At 53.4% G+C, this 23,501-nt stretch overlaps 1 protein-coding gene across 5 annotated transcripts; it reads left to right on the forward strand.

The window, feature by feature from the left end:
* Positions 1-589: 589 nt before the first annotated feature.
* On the forward strand, positions 590-23,474 carry LOC128748585 (spectrin beta chain, non-erythrocytic 1). 5 transcript variants are annotated; one of them, XM_053847498.1, is made up of 40 exons: positions 590-898; positions 3,948-4,132; positions 5,829-5,942; positions 9,912-10,063; positions 10,138-10,311; positions 10,631-10,722; positions 10,792-10,872; positions 10,944-11,059; positions 11,173-11,285; positions 11,347-11,534; positions 11,610-11,727; positions 11,933-12,091; positions 12,155-12,457; positions 12,691-12,844; positions 12,916-13,310; positions 13,383-13,646; positions 13,720-13,931; positions 14,007-14,144; positions 14,213-14,432; positions 14,504-15,040; positions 15,116-15,318; positions 15,387-15,477; positions 15,552-15,698; positions 15,784-16,047; positions 16,122-16,346; positions 16,410-16,499; positions 16,646-16,924; positions 17,131-17,261; positions 17,320-17,524; positions 17,591-17,965; positions 18,027-18,271; positions 18,459-18,597; positions 18,665-18,749; positions 18,898-19,094; positions 19,153-19,274; positions 19,333-19,408; positions 21,329-21,507; positions 21,696-21,869; positions 21,938-21,980; positions 22,104-23,474. In XM_053847498.1, the coding sequence occupies exons 2-40, from the start codon at positions 3,976-3,978 to the stop codon at positions 22,317-22,319; spliced, it is 7,173 nt and encodes a 2,390-aa protein (XP_053703473.1). In that variant the 5' UTR covers positions 590-898; positions 3,948-3,975; the 3' UTR covers positions 22,320-23,474. The 5 variants fall into 5 exon arrangements, with proteins under 5 accessions (XP_053703473.1, XP_053703469.1, XP_053703471.1 ...); XM_053847494.1 differs by lacking the exon at positions 5,829-5,942 and adding an exon at positions 19,950-20,024; XM_053847496.1 differs by lacking the exon at positions 5,829-5,942 and having other exon boundaries at positions 591-898.
* The last annotated feature ends 27 nt before the right edge of the window (positions 23,475-23,501 follow it).

The raw sequence follows: 23,501 nt of genomic DNA on the forward strand, positions 1-23,501 counted from the left end.
ACACTCAAATGTATTTCCTGGACTCAGCTATTCTCTTTGTCAGAGGGAATTGAGGACGAGCTGCTCAGTCTGGGGGTAGGGGGGTCAGTGCGTGTGTGTGTGTGTGTGTGCACATTGCTTACACAACCTTCTGGTTGTGAACTTTCATGAAGCCCAGAATCGGTTTGTGAATCGGAGGACCATAGGAGGACCAGAAGATCTCGCGTAGAAGTGGGTGGTTCCAAGTCAGAAGGTTGAGACATAGGAATCACAACGTAACCTAACGCACCTTGTGTTGCTCAAGAGCACCTGAACAGTCAGACGGGACGTGTTTGTCAGGTGCCCCAAAGTCACTGATAGTTCTACTCGTGTCCCTCTCATATTTAGCTCGTCTTGCTCTCTGCCGCCCCTGGAGTTGAACGACTGTCACGACAGCGACGTTTCAGGTGTGTCGACCTTTCATCACTTTTAACCGCCGAAACACGCGAGGTGGCTTCAGAACCGGTGCCAGCACCAGGGACAGCACCGAGAGCTGGACCTGGTTCATGTGGCACGCACCCACGCACACGCCCTCCTCCCCACGCACACGCCCCCCACCACCACCACCCCCTCCCGCCCCTCCTGGACCTCCTCTTTCTTCTCCGGTGAAGTGCAGGACCGAACTACGAGCGCGGATGGTTCGGCTGCTGTGATCTATCAGAACCGTCTTTCACCTGCAGCAGGTTCGGTTTGCCGCCATCGACCCAGCTATAGCGAGACACGTAGGGCTCGGTTCGTACTGCGACGCCGCGCTGCGTGGAGGAAAGAAGATCCGCTTTCTGTCGAGGATGCGGATTTAAACGAACCTCCCGGACACCTGGACCGAGTCGCAACAGAATCGTGTGCTGGGGAAGGATTTTCACAGACAACGGAACCGACGGTAAGATGTCCCGTTATGCTGCCAGCAGGTTCGGCTCGCTAGCCTCATCTGTTAGCCAACACCGCTGCACCACAGGCTAATGTATGGTTCGAAACCAACGGTTCTGTTGAACGTCGGTTCAGTTGCGGTTCGGCTGAGTTGTGACTGCAGCGACGGCAGGTCGGAACCATCGTGTCTTTGTTTGAACCAGCCTGTGGATCCTCCACCTGCTGGACCAAACAAAGCCTGGTTCTGTTCGGGAAGTGTCACTGTTTGACCCAGCTGAGCCGGTGAAGAACCGGGTCCGTGCGTGGCGCCGTGGATGTGGTGGGTGGTTCTGTTTTGATTGTCTTTTTTTTTTTCAATCGGGCCGGCCTAGACTGAGTCACAGCGGAACCAGAAGGTGGACCATGAACCGCCTGCAGGGGATGATGCTACATAGTCCTCTGGTTCTGGGCTTCACCTCGTGGTTCCGTCCTCGGTCCTGAATCATTCCCGTCCATGTCCAGAACGAGATGGTCTCTGTATGTGAGCAGGTCCGCGAGCACGTGCCCTCATTCATGTATTCATCCTCTCCTCCATCACTATGTGGCGAGCTCAAGTTAGTTTGCTTCTCGGTACCAGAACTCCAACTTGACCCGCTGACGTCTGTCAATCAAACCAGGTATTTGGAATGTTCATCCAACTACCTGAGAAACCCTAAACAAAATCACACTTTTAGTTTACAGTATGTGACGCCAGGACGGTTTTTTTTAATTGTTGTTGTTTTGAACCGGAACTATTGTGGTTCTGACCCGGTTCAGTAGTGTTTTGGGTTTTTTTTCATTTTCCCGAGCCCATCAGGTGAAGGGAGAACAAGGTATGAACAGAACTCTTAACTGACTGTAAGCACCAGGGGGCGCTGCTGTACCACCCGCTGGACTGGACTCTCCTCTGTGAGAACTTGAGCTGCCTGGAGGAACCAGGTCCTGAGGAGGAGGAACAACTAAGCAGGCCGAATGATGGAACCTGGTTCCTCCTCCGCAAGAAAGGGCATCTGGCCAATGGTCATCTTGGCCCTGTTGAGTCCATCTGAAACTAGAGCTGTGGACAACTGAAGCTTGACTGAGCTCTGGATGAGGAAGCTGTCGACGTCATGGACGCAACAAGTCCTTGGTCTTCAATAGCCCTCACTATTGGGTGCCGCTTAGCCACGGCCAGGCGACTTGTCAAGTCGAGTGAACCATTTCAGAACTGGTTCTGTGAGTGGAAGCCAGTCGTCCATGAGCCCCATGACCTCCTCCCAGAGACCAGTGCGTGTGTGTTTCACGTGGTGAGGGGCTGCCGGCGCTGATCCTGGTATTCAGCCTGGATCACAGTTGTGGTTTGTCCAAACAGGAAAGGCGCTGCCGACTCTTTGCTGACTCTTCTATTGTCACAGCCCACCCGGCGGCTCGGTCTTTGTTGGCCGTCCGACCTGTTAATGCTTGCCGGTGTCAGCGGCGAGGGAGCGGCGTCAGAGTGTCTCGTCAGCTCATTACTTTATTGTGTGTCCCGTCGCTGTTCGGGTCTGTTGTGTTCCTGTGGTTCCACTGCTCCACTCCAGGTGCCTGCAGAGCACCTGAGTGTCTTGCTGGTCTTCAGCCGTCCGCTTCACTGACCTGAGCTGCATCCATCCCATAATGCCACGTGTGCGTGTGTCCTCCATTAACACGCACTCGTCTCCCGGCCGCTGCCGAGAAAGTGTGTCTTTATGTTTCCACTTCGGTCCTTGATTCTTCCCTGACAAATGGACCAGCTGGGGGACAGATCCGGCTCGTGGCAGGGGGGTCCGAGAGAGAGGTTGGGCTCTCCTGCCTGCGGCCCAGCTCATCTTTTATCTGCTGTGAATAGAGCTGTGATGTCACTTCTTGAAACTCCACTGACCAGTGTGTAGCCTGGAGCAGGATTTTAGCCAGGAGGGCGTCTGCAAAACGTGAAAAAATGGACGCCCGATTCTCGACCTTAGTTTGGCCGCCACATGCCACCATTATACCAGTGTAAGCTGGCGGCCAAGCTACGGTTGAGAATCGGGCGTTAATTTTTTCATGTTTTGCAGACGCCCAGACGCCCTCCTGGCTTAAAAACCTGGCCTGCAGGCCTCAGCTCGCTCTCCACCTTCAGAGCATCATGACCAACTGCATCTATTGTGGGACGCAGTGGTCAGAACCAAGACAAACTGCAGGTTTTTGTTGCACAAGACTGTCAGGTTCACTCCGGGCAGGAGTCCCGTCAAGCCCCAGGACAGACTCGGGTCAGGTCTGAATTGTGGATTAGCTTGCCCACCCCCACCCCACCTCACACCCCCAAAACCATCCGTGTCTGTCTTTATTCTCAGATGACCTGCTTTGAGTTCAGTTACTGTGGTGACCACGAGTCTAGAGGCACTGCTGCTGATCATGCGTGTGTGTGCGCGTGTGTCTTCTTCTAGTAGGTCAGAGGATTGTTTGTTCATTGACGAGTGATTAACTCGGACACGGGCTCAGACTCCAGACTCGCAGGCAGGACCCGGGCCCCTCGCGCCCCCACAGACAGATTGTGGGGGATTGGGTTATTGTGCTGCTCGATTTCCTGCTGTGACACTTTGGTGATTTAATCTGGATGATAATCTGAAGCGTTGGACTTTAGATGCAGTCTGCTGCAGCACCACTAGATGTCCCCAGGAAGCCCCACGATGATGATGGTTATGTTTATGATAGTGATGATGACGTCACCTCTGACACAGCATTGCTCCGGGGGTGGGAGGTTCGGGGGCCAGGGAACCTTCTCGTCTAATCCCTGCACTTGGTCCTGTTCCCAGCTCCTTAATCCTTGCTAATTCCATCTAACGAGCTTTTCTCATTTTTATCGCCGCCATGTTTACGACAGGTCTTCATCTGATGTCATAAACTCAGATGTTCAATTCACAGAGTCAAATCCGTGAATTAAACACCCCGCCCTCCCATCCTGGTCATGTGATACTCTGAACCTTTCATAGACACCTGCTTTTCTTAGTGCCACCAGGGGCCGTGTGGCTCTGGCTCATGCACTGTTGTGACTGTTGTGTGTGCAGGTTGGATGTGACCTGGCGTGGCGGCACCATGAGCACCATCTCGCCCACAGACTTTGACAGCCTGGAGATCCAGCAGCAGTACAACGACATCAACAACCGCTGGGACCTCGCGGCCGAGACCGACTGGGACAATGAGAACAGCTCGGCCAGACTGTTCGAGCGCTCTCGGATCAAAGCCCTGGCAGGTACGTCTGCCCTCACGGTGTGTACTTCTTTGGGAATGCTGCAGGGGGCACCACATCCCTCAAGGAGCCAGTTCCAGTGTCGGACCACTGCGGTAGGTCCGAATGGACCTTCAGTAGAACTAGAAACCTGAACCCACACACACACATAAGGAGGTCAGGCTCCGGTTCTATTGGGCCGGGTCGGAAGACCTGGTCTTGCGTGCGATCTGAAGAAGGAGTTTAGCATCACCCAGAGCGCACGTGTCACTTCTGCGCCTCGTTGACTGTCGGCCGTTGGAAACTAATTAGCTCGCTCGTCTGAGGAGCAAACCTAATTGGTTCTGTCCCAGAGGAACTGAGCCTCTTTTAGATCAGAACCAGAATAGAATTTAGGACAAGCGAGTGCGTCCAGCAGCCCACCCCACAGGGGTCTGTAATTTGCAGTTTCATGCAGAGACCAGCAGATGGGGCTGTTTCTCTTGTGTGAGAGTCTTTGTTAGAGTGTGTGTTTGTTCGCTCCTGTGTGTGTGTGTGTGTGTGTGTGTGTGTGTGTGTGTGTGTGTGTGCGGTAGCCACTTCAACATGTCTGGACTGGACCTCCACGTTCCTTCTCTGACGAGTCTCAGCAGCCCAGTTTCTGCAGGCCGACCTTGTTTCCACATTTCCTGCTCGCGGCTGCTGATTGCATCACTTCCTGCTTCCTGAGTGTGTCAATCATCCTCATCTGACTCTTGGTCCGGATCTGGACTGAGATTATTTTTAGTAGAGCCTGGAAGTCTTCTTCATCATGACCCCGCACACACGTGAGTCAGACTGACAGGATTGAACTTTCACCTGAAATCCGGATCCGGGTGACAATTTACAACCAGTTCTGAACCCCTCTGACCCTCAATCTCTCCGGACCCTCCTCCCTGTTAACTCTGGACACACGCGGCCCGAGGCAACGCTCCTTCTTACGAGTCCAGTCCAGATGCCACCAGCTCCCCAGGCTGAGGCCAGAGTTAGGCCTCCTGCTCCTGTCGTGTGTGTGAGCTCTTGCTCTCACTGGGAGGTCAGCGTGTCTCCACAGATGGACCTGTGGCTTGGTCTGCCCCTAGCCCCAGCCAAAGAATCTTTCCTTTGTCACTGCCGTTCGAGTGCGAATCCGGGCCCTCCACCTGCCTGAGGTGATGCCACTTCCTGCTTCAGCCTCCCCAGCAGAGAAGAGGAAGTCGCAGAGGCCACGCCCGGCGTTGACTAATCTGCCTCAGGTTACAGCAGAGTCTGATGGTTTAGCGCGGCCGGCCCTCCCCCCTCTGCTGATCCTCCCGCGCGTCCTCCCCCCGCAGCTCCTCCCTGAACACACCTTTTGTAAATGCCACAATCCTGCGAGGGCCAGCAGCTTTGTTTACACACCGACCGCCCGCAGCCAGTTATCTCGCTCCAGCAGATGGACACGGTCTGGACTGTGGAACTGACTCCGGACCAGGACCAGGACCAGGACTCTTCGCACGTGTGTGGACCGACTCTCCGCAGGGAGCAGCGTCTTCTTCTTCTTCAACGCCGACTGCTCTGCAACGGCTGAGGGACCGCGCTGTGCTGCTTTTCTCCACACGGAGGCGCTACAACTGAAGTGGGAAACCCCAGATTCATTTTCTCCGGGAATCAGCGCCTCTGCCGTGTTATGCAGCAGGATTCAGTCTCACTGAGGATCTGACCCGGACTTGGACTATCTGAGGAACCATGGAGTGGGACCACCGGGACCACCGCGAACCCTGCTTGTCCCCGGCTGCGTTTGTCAATCAGGTGCAATACTCCAACATCCTGGAAGGGCGCTTCAAACAGCTCCAAGGTAAGATAGCTGATGGAACCGGTCTGGTGGCTCCTCAACACCATGATGATGACACCGTGGATCACAGACTTTCAGAGTCCTGATTGAGTCCAGGGCTTGGACCCGTCTCTGGTTCAGTGGGGAGATTAGCTCCAGATCACCTGATCACCACCTGTCCTCCTTTATCAGATTACTGCCGTCTTTCCTGGAGGAAGAAGGTCCGCGCACAACCGTCGTCTTCCCCCCTCTGCTCCCCCTTATCCTCATGCTTGTGTCTCATGGTCAGAACGCCCTTTACCCTACCCTCATGTTTCCTCCCGGATCTCCTTTCGTTTTCACGTCCTCGCTTTATCCCTCATGGCCATGGTGCTCACAGAGCCAGAGATGAGGTTGGTTTGGGGGTCACTGCAGAGCCTTGCTGGTCGGTTTGCCCGAGTTCAGGAGCTGAACTATCAGTTCCAGAACTTCACCTTGTGGCCAGACTCACATTTGCTTGCTGTGCTAGTTATTAAGGCGCCAGAGAGCAAATTTGCTCTCGCTAGGTTTGGCCACTTGGCTGAGACTTGGAGACGCGTCCCAAGACTTCCGACCCGGGTTTTGGTAAACACGCCTCAAACAAATCCACTGTCTGTCCACAAGTGTCTGTGGCTCCGAACTTCTTACTGAAGGACGCCATGTCCAGAGCTTGACTCATCTGTGGGGCCACTAGAACTAGTGACACGATGACATCAAAACGTCTGCTGAAAACAGTTGGAACAGGCAGGAGGATCTCAGCCTGATGACATCACCAGCAATGCTGGTTCTCGTGTCTGTCGAAAGAACTGCACACCTGAGGCACACTCCGGCGCCTTCTACCTGTATTTCCGGTCTGACTGGCCCCAGGCTCATTCTTCAGTCTCTCCCTCACCTGTGTTTGCTGGGCGATCAAATACTTCACACTCACGCGTTCGCTGGCTTCTGTTTGTTTCTGACAGCCTTGTTAGTCAGAGGTCATGCGGCCCTCAGCAGAGGACAGGAATGTTTGAGTTCAGTCTCCTCGGGCGGATCTGGCCCCGCAGCAGTGGCGGATGTGTCCCGGGACGCTCGTAAAGACCTCCGAGGGTTCAAGTGGCGTTGGAACGACTTTAAAGCTCGACCCATGATCACCTCTGAAGCCATTACTGAGCTCATAAGTGGCTCGCGCTGCGAGCGACCAGACCATCCTGAATGGACTAACAAGCTCTGACTCCATTTAACGCTAACAACGCGGCGGGCTGACAAGCTTCTGGTCTCTGTGTCATTGCTCTTTCCTCTCACCCTCTCTCCCCGCCTCTTCACGCCTGAGGCCTGGTTGAGTTTGGACCTCACTGTTGTTGCTGGTCACAGTTGGATGAGGATCTCTGAAATCCTGATCAGAAGCCTCAACACCTCAAATGTACCTCTACAAATAAATAATCTGACATGAGTGTTAGCCTCGCAGCTAAAGCTAACAAGCTCCCACGATTCTCTCCTGAGCGAGGGATCACTCCCAGTGGTCCACAGGAGCACGGAAGTGACATTGCGCCCGGACACTTGCTGAGAGTTGAAGGACGTTCTGTGGTCGCGTGGCCATTGAACCTGGGGAGTGATGACCTCACCACACCTTCTTCTAACAATGTGCTTACATGAGAGTTGGAGTCATGTGACCTTCCCAGTCTTGTTTGAACGCTTCCACCAATATTGACAGTTCCTCCGGTTCCTCTGGTGTTGACGGGTCCCAGATGTGACTGGGGGTAGCTTCTGCCTCAAGTGCTCAGCTGCCAGGGCGCAGCTGTGACAGTTTGACCACAAAGAGGAGGAAGTTGTGTTTTTTCATGCTCATTCTACTCTTACCTAACTTTGTTCATGATCTGAGCGATAACGTGAGGACGTGTTTGTGTCCTTCAAGTGAGCAAACTCCACTGATGTTTTCTTAGGGAGCAGCGGGACATGTGAAGCACCACTGTTCTGATCTGAAGACGGCGCTTCATTCTCACTTCAGTACAGTTGGAACGGAAATGGCACCCAACCGCATGGCTGGTCCCACCTGTGTTCTGGTGGTTGCGCTTCCTCTGCTCACCATTGTGGAGCTTCTATGTGACATAGAAGCCCGATTGACTGCAAGTCGTTTTTGGCCCAGCCTGAAGGTCAGCGTGCTGATTACAGATGCGTTTCCTCGTTCCTAGCAAAGTTATCGCCCTTGTGAAGGTCGTTTCAGTCGGTACAGAACCAGAGAGCCCGTCACAACAACAGATAACTCAGTGGGTCGGAACTGATCCGCAGGCCACCTCTGACTCTATCACGATGAGATCTAGGTCTCGGCCTGTTCCACAGCAACAGTCAGAACCTGTTTTCCATCTCTACTGTCTCAGTCGGGCCACATCAGACCGGGTCTCAGGTACTGAGCGTGTCGTGCCAGAATGTTCCCGCATGTCGCGGATCTTCATCTGGGTGTTTTCAGTCAACAGCCGCCAGGTCACTCGGGCTGGATCGGGTCTGTTGTCATATTTTGAAGGATTAAAATCGTCATCAACAGAAGCGCCTGACGCGGAGGTAAACGACAGAGCCAGACTTCAAACCTCTCATCGCCTCACTCTGGTTCTGACCCGTAATTATCCCCAAATCACTGGCTGTGGTCTCCACGGCTGGGTCACTGGCGCCAAGTCACTAGCAACCGACGCCTCTGCCTCAGCTCGACTCAATTTCTGATAGTCACTTCCTGGTTCCCAAAAACCTCAGAGTCTTGTCTGTGTGATAAAATGACTCAGAAGGTCCGACTCTCCTCTTCGTCCGCTGATTAATGGGCGTGTGACCTCTCATTAAGGGTTCATGACCTCCATGTGGGTGACAAATTGTGCTGAGTCATGGTGTCTCTCAGTTAGTTTCTGCCAACTCATGGTCAGCATTAATGGTAACTCGTATAGAGTGTCCTTCAGCATCTGACTGAGCTGCAGCATCTCTGAACCTCTCATGTGAGGAGTGTCTGACTCTGAAGACTCGGGCGGTTTGGAGTCAGTGTCCACCATGTGATGGGCGACTGGAACAAACACTGTGTGTTTTGTCTCCTGCAGTCTTGTCATTAGCAGAACAAGCTAGTCATCTGCAAGACCTGGGCCCACCATGGGTTCTGTCAGAACATGACCAGGCCCACACTGGAATGTAGACCCCTCCCGCCCCCTCACTGTTGTTGATGGGACAGTTTGCTGCGGTCTCCCACGCCCTGTAGTCACACAACCAGGTGGTCCTGAACCAGAACCCAGGCTGGCTCTGATCCTGAATTATTCACCGACGTCTATCTCCTGACCCACTTGCTGCCCAGGTCCAGGTTTTTTCTGGAAAACGCAACTTTTGGCTTAATGCTGTTTAGACCTGCAGGAGAATCTGGGTCACCTCGGGTGAGATTAACTTCTTACTCTGGGCCCATCTGTCTGAGTCCAGAGTCTCACCAAAACCAGAGTGAGATCAATAAACTGAGCCTTTGCTCATTCTCTGAAGACCTTTGTTCACTGACCTCCTGAGTCGCTGGTCCTGAGCGTCCCGCGTCGGTGTGTTACGGGACGCGATCCATTCACAAGGTGCCCTGAATGCAGCGCCTACTTCTCAGAGCAGGAAACAAGTCCGGACTGCAACTCAGCATGTCATGTTTTAGTGCAAGGTGTGTCCATGAGGGAATCCTCATTTGTTCCGTCTCACTACAGCCGCACATAACAACGACAGCTTTGGGAGCTGTCGTTGTTATGCTCAGTACTAGTCCAACTAGTGTGTGTATTTAGGTATAAAACGTGTCTCCAGGGGCTGATTTTTATTGATGAGCATTAACCCGCGCCGTCTCTGCACAGATGGATTCAGAATTCTGCCGCATAAAAAAATAAATGAAATGTTGGGACGTTATCATGTAATAACAAAAATGTTTTTAGCACTGTGTTGGGGTGGTGGCGGCAGAGTCAAAAAAGTTGTGGGAACTGTCAGCCTAACCAATTGTTTCCCCCTCAGATGAGCGCGAGGCCGTGCAGAAGAAGACCTTCACCAAATGGGTCAACTCCCACCTGGGCCGCGTCACCTGTCGCATTGGCGACCTGTATACAGACCTGCGAGACGGACGCATGTTGATCCGCCTGCTAGAAGTCCTCTCTGGCGAACAGTTGGTCCGTGACACGCACATACACACAGACTCGGACCCGCTTATCATGAAGTGTGTAACGTCCTGTGTGCTCCGCAGCCGAGGCCGACGAAGGGCCGCATGAGGATCCACTGTCTGGAGAATGTGGACAAGGCGCTGCAGTTCCTCAAAGAACAGAAGGTCCACCTGGAGAACATGGGCTCACATGACATTGTGGACGGGAACCACCGGCTGACCCTCGGCCTCATCTGGACCATCATCCTGCGCTTCCAGGTTAAGCTCTTGCCTGACTGCTGAGCCTTCTTTAGATCCATGTTGGACCTAAAGAAGATCCATGAGCCCAGACAGTACTGCCTCTCTTGCACCCTCACCAAAGATCGAATGGGGTTGGAAGACTCATGAAGCCACTAGTGTTAATGTTGCAAAGAAGTTCTCTGTGGTGCTCTATGAATGTGATTTGGCGCCCCTTGGAGGAACCATACTGACATCCAAGTTTTTATTTTTCTGAATGCTGGTTCTCTTCATGGCCACATCCTGAGGTGTCAAGGTGTTTTGTGTACAATTCAAACATGGATGGATGTTCTGCCTACAGATCCAGGACATCAGCGTGGAGACAGAGGACAACAAGGAGAAAAAGTCGGCTAAAGACGCTCTGCTGCTGTGGTGCCAGATGAAAACAGCTGGGTAAGAATCGGCGACCCAGATCCTGGGCCGAGACTGGTTCTGACTAACAGGTTCTGGTCTCATCTGCAGTTATCCCAACGTCAACATTCACAACTTCACCACGAGCTGGAGAGACGGTTTGGCCTTCAACGCCATCGTGCACAAGCACAGGTGGGAGATGCAGAACTGATCCGCATCTGTTCGAAAGCTCACGTTTGTTGTCCTGTCGTCGGTCTCTACAGGTCGGACCTGATTGAGTTCGACTCCCTGAAAAGATCCAATGCTCACTACAATCTTCAAAATGCCTTCAATGTGGCCGAGAAGGAACTGGGCCTGACCAAGCTTCTGGATCCGGAAGGTGAGAGACACAAATGTTTTCCATGGCCACAGTGTCTGGTTTGGTGGGTCGGATCCAGTTGTCCCTTGGTTTCCACTCGTGACTCGTTTTCAATCTTCCTGTTGCACTTTCAGATGTAAATGTGGACCAGCCAGATGAGAAGTCCATCATTACCTACGTGGCCACCTACTACCACTACTTCTCCAAGATGAAGGCTCTGGCCGTGGAAGGCAAGAGGATCGGGAAGGTGAGTGACTGAACCCCTTCAGTCTGCTCTGGTTCTCCAAGCTCACCAAGGTCTCCCTCAGGTCCTGGACTACGCTATCGAAGCGGATCAGCTGATTGACAAGTATGAAAGTTTGGCGTCGGAGCTGCTGCAGTGGATCGAGCAGACCATCCTGACCCTGAACGACCGGCAGCTGGCCAACTCTCTGAGCGCCGTCCAGAACCAGCTGCAGGCCTTCAACTCGTACCGCACGGTGGAGAAACCCCCAAAGTAAGTTCAGAGTCCAAGTCTCCAAGTCTGGATTCTGGTGTTTGGCTAGCGTTGACCACGTGAATGTCTCTGTAGGTTCACTGAGAAGGGAAACCTGGAGGTTCTTCTCTTCACGATCCAAAGCAAGATGCGGGCCAACAACCAAAAAGTTTATGTGCCGCGAGAGGGCAAACTCATCTCTGACATCAACAAGGTGAGTGGGCGCCACTGGGTCACATGACAGAGAAGGCTAGTATGATACCAGTGAGGTGACCAGAGAAATTCAAATGGATTCTAACAGTTCCATGTCACCTGGCCCAGAGGGCAGGTCCAGTTTAACTGGTGAACAGCTTGAACCCATGGTGGACGACTTGGACCAAAGCAGTAGATTGTGTGTGACCACCATGTTTTCGCTGCAGGCCTGGGAGCGACTGGAGAAGGCGGAGCATGAGCGGGAGCTGGCGCTGAGGAACGAGCTGATCCGACAGGAGAAGCTGGAGATGCTAGCCGCTCGTTTCGATCGCAAAGCTGCGATGAGAGAAACATGGCTGAGCGAGAACCAGCGGCTGGTCTCGCAGGTACCGATCCGCTAGACACAACCTGTATAGCTGAGGCCACAAGGCTGACAGTTTTTCCTCTAGGATAACTTTGGGGCGGATCTTGGCGCTGTGGAGGCAGCCACACGGAAGCACGAGGCCATCGAGACAGACATCGGAGCATACTGGGAGCGAGTGGCCGCCGTGGAAGCAGTTGCCAGAGAGTTGGAGACTGAGAACTATCACGACGTGCGCCGAGTAATGGCGCGCCGCGATAACGTGCTGCGGCTGTGGGAGTACCTGAAGGAGCTGCTGGCTGCACGGCGAGAGAGACTCAACGCTCACCGCGACCTCCAGAGGCTGTTTCAGGAAATGCGCTACATCATGGACTGGATGGCCGACATGAGGGTGAGAAGCTCAGAACACGAGGTTTATGTCTGGACTTGGTTAGATTCTCTGTTGTTTTTTGAGTTCTGTCTGTTCTGACGGTGTTGTGCTGCCATTTTACAAAGTTATTAAAAGTTATGGACAATAGAGACTGGATGGACAATAGTCTGCTGCCACTGAAGAAAACAGCTTCCTGATCTGTGAGGTGACTGCTTTGGGTTCTGGTTTAAACTTTCTGATCTTTGTGTTTCCAGAGTCGCCTGCAGTCCCAGGACAGTGGCAAACATCTGCACGATGTTTTGGACCTTCTGCAGAAGCACACACTGGTGGAGGCCGACATCTCTGCCCAGTCCGAGCGGATCCGGGCCGTCCAGGTGGCCGGCCTGTGCTTCATCTCCCCAGACCAGGGTAAACAAGCCCAGACAATAACCACAACATTGACTCGGTGACTGTGACTAACACGTGCCTCCCTTTGCCAGCTTACAAACCGTGTGAGCCAGGTCTGGTAAGTAAGAAGGTGGAGCTGCTCGGCCAGGTCTACGAGGAGCTGGGGCAGCTGGCGGAGAAACGACGAGAGCGCCTTGAGGATTCCCGCCGACTGTGGCAGTTCCTGTGGGATCTTGGGGAAGAGGCAGCCTGGATCAGGGAGCAGGAGCAGATATTGTCAAGCGGGGACTGTGGACGGGATCTTACCTCTGCTCTTCGGCTGCTCAGCAAACACGAGGCTTTCAGAGATGAGATGGCAGCGCGGTTCGGCCCGCTCAACAACAGCATCGCTGCAGGAGAAGCTCTGGTTCAGGAGGGGCACTTTGGAGCTCCCGAGGTCACTGAGCGGATCCACGACATTCGGGCCCAGTGGTCCCACCTAGAGGAGGTCAGTAGAAGACTCAGGTCTGTCAGTCTAAGACTTCTGACGTCTAATTCCTGAGCGCCCTCTGGTGTCTAGAGTACAAAACTCAGAGAGCGCCGTTTGAGGGAGGCGGTGGCTCTGCACCAGTTCCAAACTGACGCTGATGACATGGAGGCCTGGATCATGGAGACCCTGCGGCAGGTCACCAGTCCTGAAGTGGGACACGACGAGTTCTCCACACAGACTTTGGCACGCAAGCACCGCGAGGTTGAGCAGGAGATCCAGAGCCATCGACTGCTCATAGACTCCCTGCAAGAGCAGCTCCAGACCCTCCCTGTGGACTTCCTGCGCCTACCTCAAGTGAGCCTTTGTTACACTCCGTACCTGAGCTGCCACGTTTGTGGATCTTCACTGGTCTCTTCTCTGTCTGCAGGTAGAGGGCAGACTTCCTGCCATTGAGCAACAGTATCAGCAGTTGGAGTCCCTATCAGCAAGTCGGCAGCAGGCGCTGGAAGGAGCTCTGGCCCTGTACCGCATGTTCAGCGAGGCTGCGGCGTGTCAGCAGTGGGTGGAAGAGAAGGAGCAGTGGCTGCATGCCATGGAGATCCCCACAAAGCTGGAGGACCTAGAGGTGGTGCAGCAGAGGTATGTGCCTCAGCCACCTTGTAGAATCAGAAACGACAACAACAAATGTGATCCTCAACATCTTCCCCTGTGCAGGTTCGAGACTCTTGAGCCAGAGATGAACAACCTGGGCGCCCGGGTGTCCGACGTGAACCTGGTGGCTAAACAGCTGCTGAGCGACGATAGCTGTAACCAAGACCAGATCCACCAGACCAGAGACCAGCTGAACAACAGGTCTGCTCCACTCCTGGTTCTCACCAGTGTAACTCAGTCTGACCTCAGTCCGATCCGGACCCCTGCAGGTGGAGCGAGTTCCAGAAACTGGCTGACCAGAAGAAACTGGGTCTCGAGTCAGCGCTGAACATCCAGAACTACCACCTGGAGTGTAATGAGATCCAGACATGGATGAGGGAGAAGACCAAAGTCATTGAGTCCACACAGGGTTTGGGAAACGACCTGGCTGGAGTCATGGCACTGCAACGCAAACTTACAGGCATGGAGAGAGATCTGGAGGCAATCCAGGTGAGAGGGTCGACTTGAGACGCCCAGGTGTTCCTTCGGTCTGGGTCACACTCAGTTGTTGTTGGTTTCAGGGGAAGCTCGATGACCTGAGGGCCGAGGCGGAGAAACTGGCTTTGGAGCACCCAGATCAGGCCGGAGAGATCCAGAGTCGACTTCAGGAGATCCAGGAGGTTTGGGAGGAGCTCAACTCCACCATGAGGCTCCGCGAAGAGTCTCTGGGAGAAGCCAGCAAGCTGCAGGGCTTCCTACGGGATCTGGACGACTTCCAGTCCTGGCTGTCCAGGACACAGACGGCCGTAGCCTCCGAGGACATCCCTACCTCGCTGCCCGAGGCAGAGAGTCTGCTGACCCAGCATGAGAACATAAAGAACGAGGTTGACAATTATAAGGAGGACTATGAGAAGATGAGAGGTGTGGGCGAGGAGGTGACCCAGGATCAGACGGATGCCCAGCATGTGTTCCTGGCCCAGAGGCTGCAGGCGTTAGACACAGGTTGGCATGAGCTACGCCGCATGTGGGAGAACCGGCACAGTCTGCTGGCCCAGGCTTTTGACTTCCAGAACTTCCTGAGAGATGCCAAGCAGGCTGAAGCGTTTCTCAACAGCCAGGTGAGAAGTGGAAATGCAGACTCTGCAATGAGTCGTCCTTTCTGTAACCCGGTCACCTGGTTCTGTCACCTGTAGGAGTACGTTCTTTCTCACACCGAGATGCCCACCAGCCTGCAGGGGGCAGAGGAGGCCATCAAGAAGCATGAGGACTTCCTGACTACTACAGAGGCCAGTGAGGAGAAGATCACCAGTGTTGTGGAGGCTGGGCGGCGCCTCATCAACGACGGCAATGCCAACGTTGACAAGATCCAGGAGAAGGTGGACTCTATCCAGGAGAGGTAAGGGATCATAGTGGAAGGTAATCGGTCCAGTTTGTCGCTGGTTCAGACTCTCTTTGTGCTTGCAGGCACCTGAAGAACAAGGAGGCCGCCAATGACCTTCTGATGAAACTCAAGGACAATCGAGAGCTCCAGCACTTTCTGCAGGACGGCCAGGAGGTACTTGACTGCTCTATAGTACCAAGCTGCTTATTTTTCTGTTTCTATTTTCTGATGGTTCTGGTTCTGTCCAGCTCACCTTATGGATCAACGAGAAGATGCTTACAGCCCAGGACATGTCCTACGACGAGGCCCGGAACCTCCATAGCAAGTGGCAGAAGCACCAAGCCTTCATGGCCGAGCTGGCCTCCAACAAGGACTGGCTTGACAAGATCCACAAGGTCAGACCCGGTTCAGGTGCATCATGGTCATGCATGAGAGCAACAGGCGGTTCCTTACATGAGCGTTCTGCTGGTGTCCTCACAGGAGGGTCAAGCTCTGGTGGCTGAGAAGCCTGAGCTGGAACCGGTGGTCCAGCAGACCCTGCAGGAGCTGCAGCGTCAGTGGGAGGAGCTGGAGAACACGACCAGAACCAAAGCCCAGTGCTTGTTCGACGCCAACAGGGCCGAGCTCTTCACGCAGAGTTGCTCGGCTCTGGACGTCTGGCTGAAGAACCTCGGGGGTCAGCTGCACAGCGACGACTATGGTAAAGACCTGACGAGTGTCAACATCCTGCTGAAGAAGCACCAGGTAGCCCTCGCTGTCTCTCTGGATCACCACCAGCTGAGTTCTGACCATACCGTCTCTTCTTCTGCTGGTTTCAGATGCTGGAGCATCAGATGGAGGTTCGGGAGAAGGAGGTCCAGTCTCTGCAGTCTCAGGCTCTTGCCTTGTCTCAAGAGGATGCTGGACTGAACGAGGTGGACGGTCAGCAGAGACGAGTGACCGACAGCTTCTCCAGCCTGCAGGCGCCTCTGCAGCTGCGCAGGCAGCGACTGCTGGCGTCCAAAGAGGCGCACCAGTTCAACAGAGACCTGGAGGACGAGATTGTGAGTTTCGGCAAGTGTGTTTGTGTATGAGTGACACATTCTGATCTTGATGTGTGTGTCCAGCTGTGGGTGACCGAGCGGATGCCCCTCGCTGTTTCCACTGACCACGGCAAAGACCTGCCCACAGTCCAGCTGCTCATCAAGAAGAACCAGGTGAGATTAAGGATTCAAATCCCCAATTGTCCTCCCAAGTTAATCCAGGCTGACGCAGAAATAACAGACTTGTGTGAGAAGCTTTGGCTACGTTGCAGGTTGGACTTGGTCCGATCTGCCCAAACTGAACTTCATTCTTTAACCAGACCCTGCAGAAGGAGATCCAGGGGCACCAGCCCCGGATCGACGACATCCTCAGACGGGGTCAGGCCCAGACTCAGGTGGACGGTGAGAGACAGTCTGCGCTGGAGGGCCGGCTGGAAGAACTCCAGGATCTCTGGAGCCAGCTCATCTCTGAGGCCGACAAACGCCACGTCCGCTTGATGGAGGCGAACCAAGCCCAGCAGTTCTATGCCGATGCTGCCGAGGCAGAGGCTTGGATGGGAGAGCAGGAGCTGCATATGATGTCGGAGGAGAAAGCCAAGGTTGGTGCCATGGTTTGAGCGTTCCCTTTCATAATCACTGCAGAGGAAAATCTGACCGATCAAAATCCCAGTTTTGGTCAAATTCAAAATGATGAATCATCAAGTCCATCTGTGACCAGATCCAAGGCGCTGATGTTGGTCCAGGTCAAGTCAGATCTGGAGTGACTTGGGCTGTATTGAAGGGTCGATCTTGTGTTGTGCTCCAGGATGAGCAGAGCGCCCTGATGATGGTGAAGAAGCACCTGATCCTGGAGCAGGCGCTGGAGGACTACGCCCAGACCATCCACCAGCTGGCAAACAGCAGCCGCATGATGGTGACAAGCGACCACCCGGAGAGGTAAGAGAGGTCCGGTGGATCCACCCGATGAGGTTTCTGACTGGACTCTGGTTTCCAGCGAGAGGATCACGCTGAGACAGGCTCAGGTGGACAAGCTCTACGCTGGACTCAAGGACCTAGCAGAAGAGCGGCGTGGTCGCCTTCAGGAGAGACTGCGACTGACTCAACTGAAGAGGGAAGTGGACGACCTGGAGCAGTGGATCGCTGAGCGAGAGATGGTGGCCGGGTCTCACGAGCTGGGTCAGGACTACGAGCATGTGACGGTAAAGCACAGACAACAGAGCTGCAGTGGGGCCAGCGGACTCTCTGACTCTGAGTCTTCTGCGCAGATGCTGCGGGACAAATTCCGAGAGTTCGCCCGGGACACAAGCACCATCGGTCAGGAACGAGTGGACGGTGTCAACAGTCTGGCCGACGACCTGATCGAGTCGGGTCACCCGGAGAATGCGGTGGTGGCCGAGTGGAAGGATGGACTGAACGAGGCCTGGGCAGACCTTCTGGAGCTGATCGACACCCGCACACAGATGCTGGCTGCGTCCTACGAGCTGCACCGCTTCCACCAGGACGCCATGGAGGTTCTGGGCCGGGTCAAGGAGAAGCGGGAGGCATTGCCATCAGACCTGGGTCGAGACCTCAACACGGTCCAGCACCTTCATCGACAGCACCAGACTTTAGAGAACGACATCCAAGCTCTGAGCGGACAGGTCAGTGACCGGAGGACCGCAGGAGTCTCAGGACTGGTGACTGACTGTTTGTGACCACCAGGTGAACCAGATCCAGGATGATGCCGCCCGGTTGCAGAAGGCGTATGCAGGCGAGAAGGCAGATGATATACACCGGAGCGAGCTCGCCGTCACGGCAGCCTGGGACAGTCTGCAGGAGGCCTGTGCTGCTCGTCGCCTCCTCCTGGTGGACACAGTGGAGAAGTTCCGCTTCTTCAACATGGTGCGGGACCTGATGCTTTGGATGGACGGGGTTCACCTGCAGATCGACGCTCACGACAATCCCAGGTGAGTGTCTCTTATCGCCACCCAAACCCTGCACCTGGATAAGACGGCCACCACTCTCCTCTTCAGTCAAAAATAAATATAGACCATTGTGATCTGCTGTAACTTCACCTGGTCAGAGCGGTAGAGAGTCAATTTCAGGTTCTGTTTCTATCATGACGACCACTGACCAGACATTTTGTGGTTGCAGGGATGTTTCTTCAGCAGGGCTGGTGATCGCACAACACCAGGATATCAAGTCCGAGATAGAGACACGGGCTGACAGCTTCAGCGCCTGCATCGAGATGGGGTCCAGTCTCATCCAGAACCACCACTACGCTGCCGACGAGGTGACTGAGTCCACAGATCTCATGGGTTCACATCCTCTGGTCTTTACTTATTCTTTCTGCTCCACAGATCCGGGAGAAGTTGACTCAGCTTCAGGACAAGAGGGACCAAATCAACAAGAAGTGGCAGGACAAGATGGACCACCTGCAGATAGGTGAGGTTCTGATCAGAGCCATAGATACACTTGACAGTAAGGTAGTCCTGGTTACCTGCACCACATGTCTTCTGGGATCACTTCATTGTTGTCCCAAACAGGAGAACTTCCCCGAGTCCAGCACCTGACCTGGTTCTTGTTTCTTCAGTACTGGAGGTTCTGCAGTTTGGGCGCGACGCCTACATTGCTGAATCCTGGCTGGCCGGTCAGGAGCCTCTGGTCCGGACTTCAGAACTGGGCTCCAATGTGGACGAGGTGGAGAGTCTCATCAAACGTCACGAGGCCTTCGAGAAGCTGGCGGCATCCTGGGAGGAACGCTTCGTGCTGCTGGAGAAGCTAACCACGGTGCGTGCCCTAGTTGTGGCGCTGATATCAGCGAACACTGACCTGTTGTCTGATCCAGCTGGAGGAGCAGGAGCTGCAGAGACGACGGGAAGAGGAGGAGCGAGCCCGTCGGCCGCCCACGCCGCCCCCTGCTGACGAGGTTGTCGCATCCGAAAATGAAGCCCACGACTCTGCGGCGCGGTGAGCAAACCCTCACAGCCATTGTAGAACAGCAGTGACACCGAGCTCCTGCCATCAGAACCAGTCTGGACCAGACGACCCTCAACCAGTCGGTGTCGGTGAACGGCGTCCACAGTGACAACGACACGTCACAGGTGAGAGGCTCTCTGGATCACATGGGCGACCTGCAACCTCCTGTTCTGCTGTGAACGCTCACCAGGGAACCCTATTTCGTCACATGACCAGCTGTGATGTCATCACTGTTGAATTTTAAATCCAGGATGTCACTGTGGAACTGAGAGGAGCCTCGGCAGTGGTCTCTTGATGACTGAGACAGAACTGCAGGATGAAGTGTCAAAAGTGTGAAATGAGGGATGTAACCACCACAGGTCTAGACAGGGAAGAAGCAGTTCAAGATTCTGGTTTGGGACGTGAGCTGGAGGGGGGAGTGTACTCTGAGGACGTCCTAGTGCAGTGGAGATCTGGGTCATTGTGGTCCACAGTCAGCTGGACCTGATTTAGGTTCTTGAACATCCAATCTGCCAACCTTCTCTTCTTCATGACCAACTTTTAATGGAAGGTTCTCCTTTGATCTCCGGGGCCTCTGAGCTCATGCGGACTCTGCAGAGGAGTTTAGACTAGAAGTGTGTGCCAGTGGAGGGTCCGGCTAAAGGTCTCAACCTGTCTCACCTCTAGTCCACATCGGTCTCCTCATCTGTGGGAAGGAAAGCGGAGGCTAAGCGTGCGTCTCGGCCAAAGCAGCCGCAGCGCGTGAGTACAAACCCTGGTCGTAGCTTCCCCCGCTCGGCTCCTCGTCTTGGCTTCCTGTGCGTCATGGCTTCCCCGGGTCTGTGGATCCATGAGCCGCCATTCATGAATCCGGAGACCCAGTAGACAGCAGACCCTCCACCCTCTGTAGCCCACCTGTGGTTTCCATGTGATGCTTCTCCATTCCACGCACATGTGCCTGCTCAATCTGCCAGAGCGAGTCAGAGCCGGTGGTTCGTGGTCACGTGTGTCACTTTGGTTATTCAAGCTGCGGCTCAGGCAGTTGAACCCCTGAACCCCAAGACTGCTGAGTGAAGATAGTGGATGTGAAAAACATTAGGACCAGGAGTCTCAGCAGACCTGAAGAAAGTAGGTAGTTGGTTAAGGCACCTGTGAGCGCCCCCTACTGGTGCATCTCCTGCTGTCATTAAATAATTATTTGTGAGACAGTTGGTCTGCATCTAACTACTAGTCACCAACTATCCTAATGATTTGTTTACTTAAATAGCTCACGATCTGCTAAAAATGGAATCATATTAAGATAGCGTGCCTTTTATTGAGGCAAAGAAATGCCTCTTGAAAACTCTGAGGTGTGCAAGTGTCAGGTTTGCTGCCTCTCTTTGAAATGTAAAAGTTATATAAATAAGGATATTAAAACAAGATATTTGTCTGGAGAAAGGCAACAACGGACAGAAGAATAACAAGGTGAAGAGTACAGCCCTATCTGTCAGTAAAAGTTTGGGGCTAATTTGTGCGAGGGCGAGTGGGCAGCTGAGCGGATAAGACGCTGTTGATGGATCGAATGTGCGTCGTAGAAATCGCTTCTTCTCGGGTCAACGCCTCAGCTCGACTGCATGACTGGCATTAATCCTGCATCTGCACTTTTAGAGGGACGATTTCGAACAACCCCGTCATCGGTAGCAGAAAGAGCTAATAGTGGCCTCGAGTATATATTTGAATTGAAGTTACTGTTTAATTCTCATTAGAATCAGATCCAGCTTTATTACCAATGTCAGTGAGGATCCCTCCAACTAGGAAAGTGTTTTGGAATGAAGTGCAATAATGAATGAAACGCTAAGAAAAAAAAACACAAATAAGAAAATACAGTCCTGAACTTTTTCGCGTAAACTTTTGGATTGGTTCACTGACGTTAAGATGACCGATTGCCTGTCTGGAGTATGTGGGCTGTTCTGGATCTGGACCGGAGCTCAAAATATTGCGAAGCTTGTTTGATATTTGATCCGGAACCACAAACACTGGTGCAGCTGATGCTGTTTCTCACTGCGCCTGCTTGATCTCACCCACAGGGTTCAGAGACGGAGTCTGTGAATGGACCGGGAAGGGATAGCGGTCTAGCCTCGTCTCGCCTTGAACCGTCTGCCACGTTACCGGGCCGGGGCGCCGCCGAGTCAGAGCCCGAGACCATGGAGGGGACTCTTTGTCGGAAACAGGAAATGGAGACGCACAGCAAGAAGGCAGCGAGCAGGTGAGTCCTGACCTCAGTGGACCTCTGGTGGGTCACCTGACCTGGTACTACCAGAGGTTTCTTCACTCTCTGGTCTAATCTGTCCTTCTGAATCTCTAATCCGGTGTAATCTGATTTGAGTCTGGTGGACCATGAAGACGCACCAGCGCGGCCAGGTGAGAGGGGCTAAAGGTTGTGTGTCTTCCCAGGTCATGGCAGAACGTCTACTGTGTCCTGAGGAAAGGGAGTCTGGGATTCTACAAAGACGGGAAAAGTGCGAGTAATGGAATCCCGTACCACGGAGAAGTGCCCATCAGCCTGGGAGACGCCGTCTGTGAAGTGGCTCACGACTACAAGAAGAGGAAACACGTGTTCAAGCTGAGGTGAGAACTCGCCAAGCTCAGCTGCTGTTGTCCTTCCTCCTGACGGTGGTACTGTCTTTCTGTTTCAGACTCGGAGATGGAAAAGAATTCCTGTTCCAGGCCAAGGACGAGGTGAGCTGCAGATCCTAAGTAACATCAAGTGTTGGCGCCAGCCTGGTGGCCCCTAAAATACCCTGTGGTGTGCAACAGGGGGCGCTGTCACGCCCTTCGAATGACTGTCCTTCTCTCTTTCAGTCTGAAATGAGTGCGTGGATCCGCTCCATCCTCAATTCCGTTCCCAGTGCACAAGGAGATTCTCCCGCAGGTCAGCGGGCCCTGAGCCGGGCCATGACCATGCCCCCCATCTCCCCAAGCTCAGGGGAAGCAGCCGGCGGCGTGACACTGCGGAACAAGGAGGGACGAGAGAAAGACAGAGAGAAGAGGTTCAGTTTCTTCGGCAAGAAAAAATAATGCACAAGGTTCTAGTGGGGAATCTGGAGAACTGGAATACTCGGATATCAAACCAGGAGCAGGAGGACCTGCCCCCGCTGGTCCTCTTGCTCCTCTTCTATCACTTTTTTCATCCTAATCTTTCAGCTATGACGTGGACGGTTCCGCTCCAGAGTCCGGTCCAATCCCATCGGTCTCTTTCTGCTTTTGCTGTTGATGTTCTGACCTGAACTTTGCTGTTGCTGGTTTAATTCCCTTTCATTTGAATCTGTTTGGTTCTGCTAGCAGGCCTTTTAGGAATGAGGTCGTGAGTTTTAGCCGCGTGCCGTCACCGTCGTCTGTTTGAAAGTTCTAAAATAATAATATTTAATAAACAGTTTGATTTTTTTATCTTTATTTTGCCTGAAGGTTTTTTTTTTGCTCAAGTTTTTTTCTGTACAAACAGAGATAGTTTTCTAGAGTGTGAGTGTGTGTGTGTGTGTGTGCGAGAGAGAGAGAGAGAGAGTTGTGGATTTTGCACGTTCCCCTTATTTCCATTTGGACCATCAGAACCAGACTTGGATGACCACAAACTTTGCTTTGGGTTTTTGTTTTCTTCACACATTCTTTTTTTTCAGTGATTCACTTTTGTGGACAGAAACCTTGAAGCTTGTTCCAGTGCCGGACCTGTCAGAGGAGTCTTTCATATTAGAAGGCGCAATCGGCGTATTCTTACGATTGTCCAGTTCTCACACAGAAGGTCCAGGTCTTCCCGGGCCTGACAGCTTCAGTGAATGTCGGATCTGACACGTCCGAACCTGTTAGCCTTAAGTCGTGTCTGTCGGTTCATCAGGTTCCCCTCTCCAGCTTCGAATGTAAACCAACACCATCACGATTCCTTCACTGGACTGGAGAACGAGCGGGTCGGTTCTGGTCCGTGTTGGCATGGATCACAAAGGGGTGGGGGGGGGGCCGACATATCGCTGACGTCAGCAAATGTGTGAAATCGTTTGAAAACTTCAAGACTGACGAATGTTCCTCTTCCAAACTGTTGTCATGGTTCTGTATTTTCTGATGCAACTATACTGATGTACCAGGCTCTTCCACTTGGTGTCGACGTGGAGCTGTTTTCTTTAAGCTGTTGTTGTTTATCGATGTTTGGTCGTTAACAAATAAAATCTGGTTTGATCAAGTCCACGAGTCGGTTTCACGAGTCGAACACTT

This window comes from Synchiropus splendidus, chromosome 17 (genome assembly GCF_027744825.2).
Source record: "Synchiropus splendidus isolate RoL2022-P1 chromosome 17, RoL_Sspl_1.0, whole genome shotgun sequence".
NCBI classification, from domain to species: Eukaryota; Metazoa; Chordata; class Actinopteri; order Syngnathiformes; family Callionymidae; genus Synchiropus; species Synchiropus splendidus.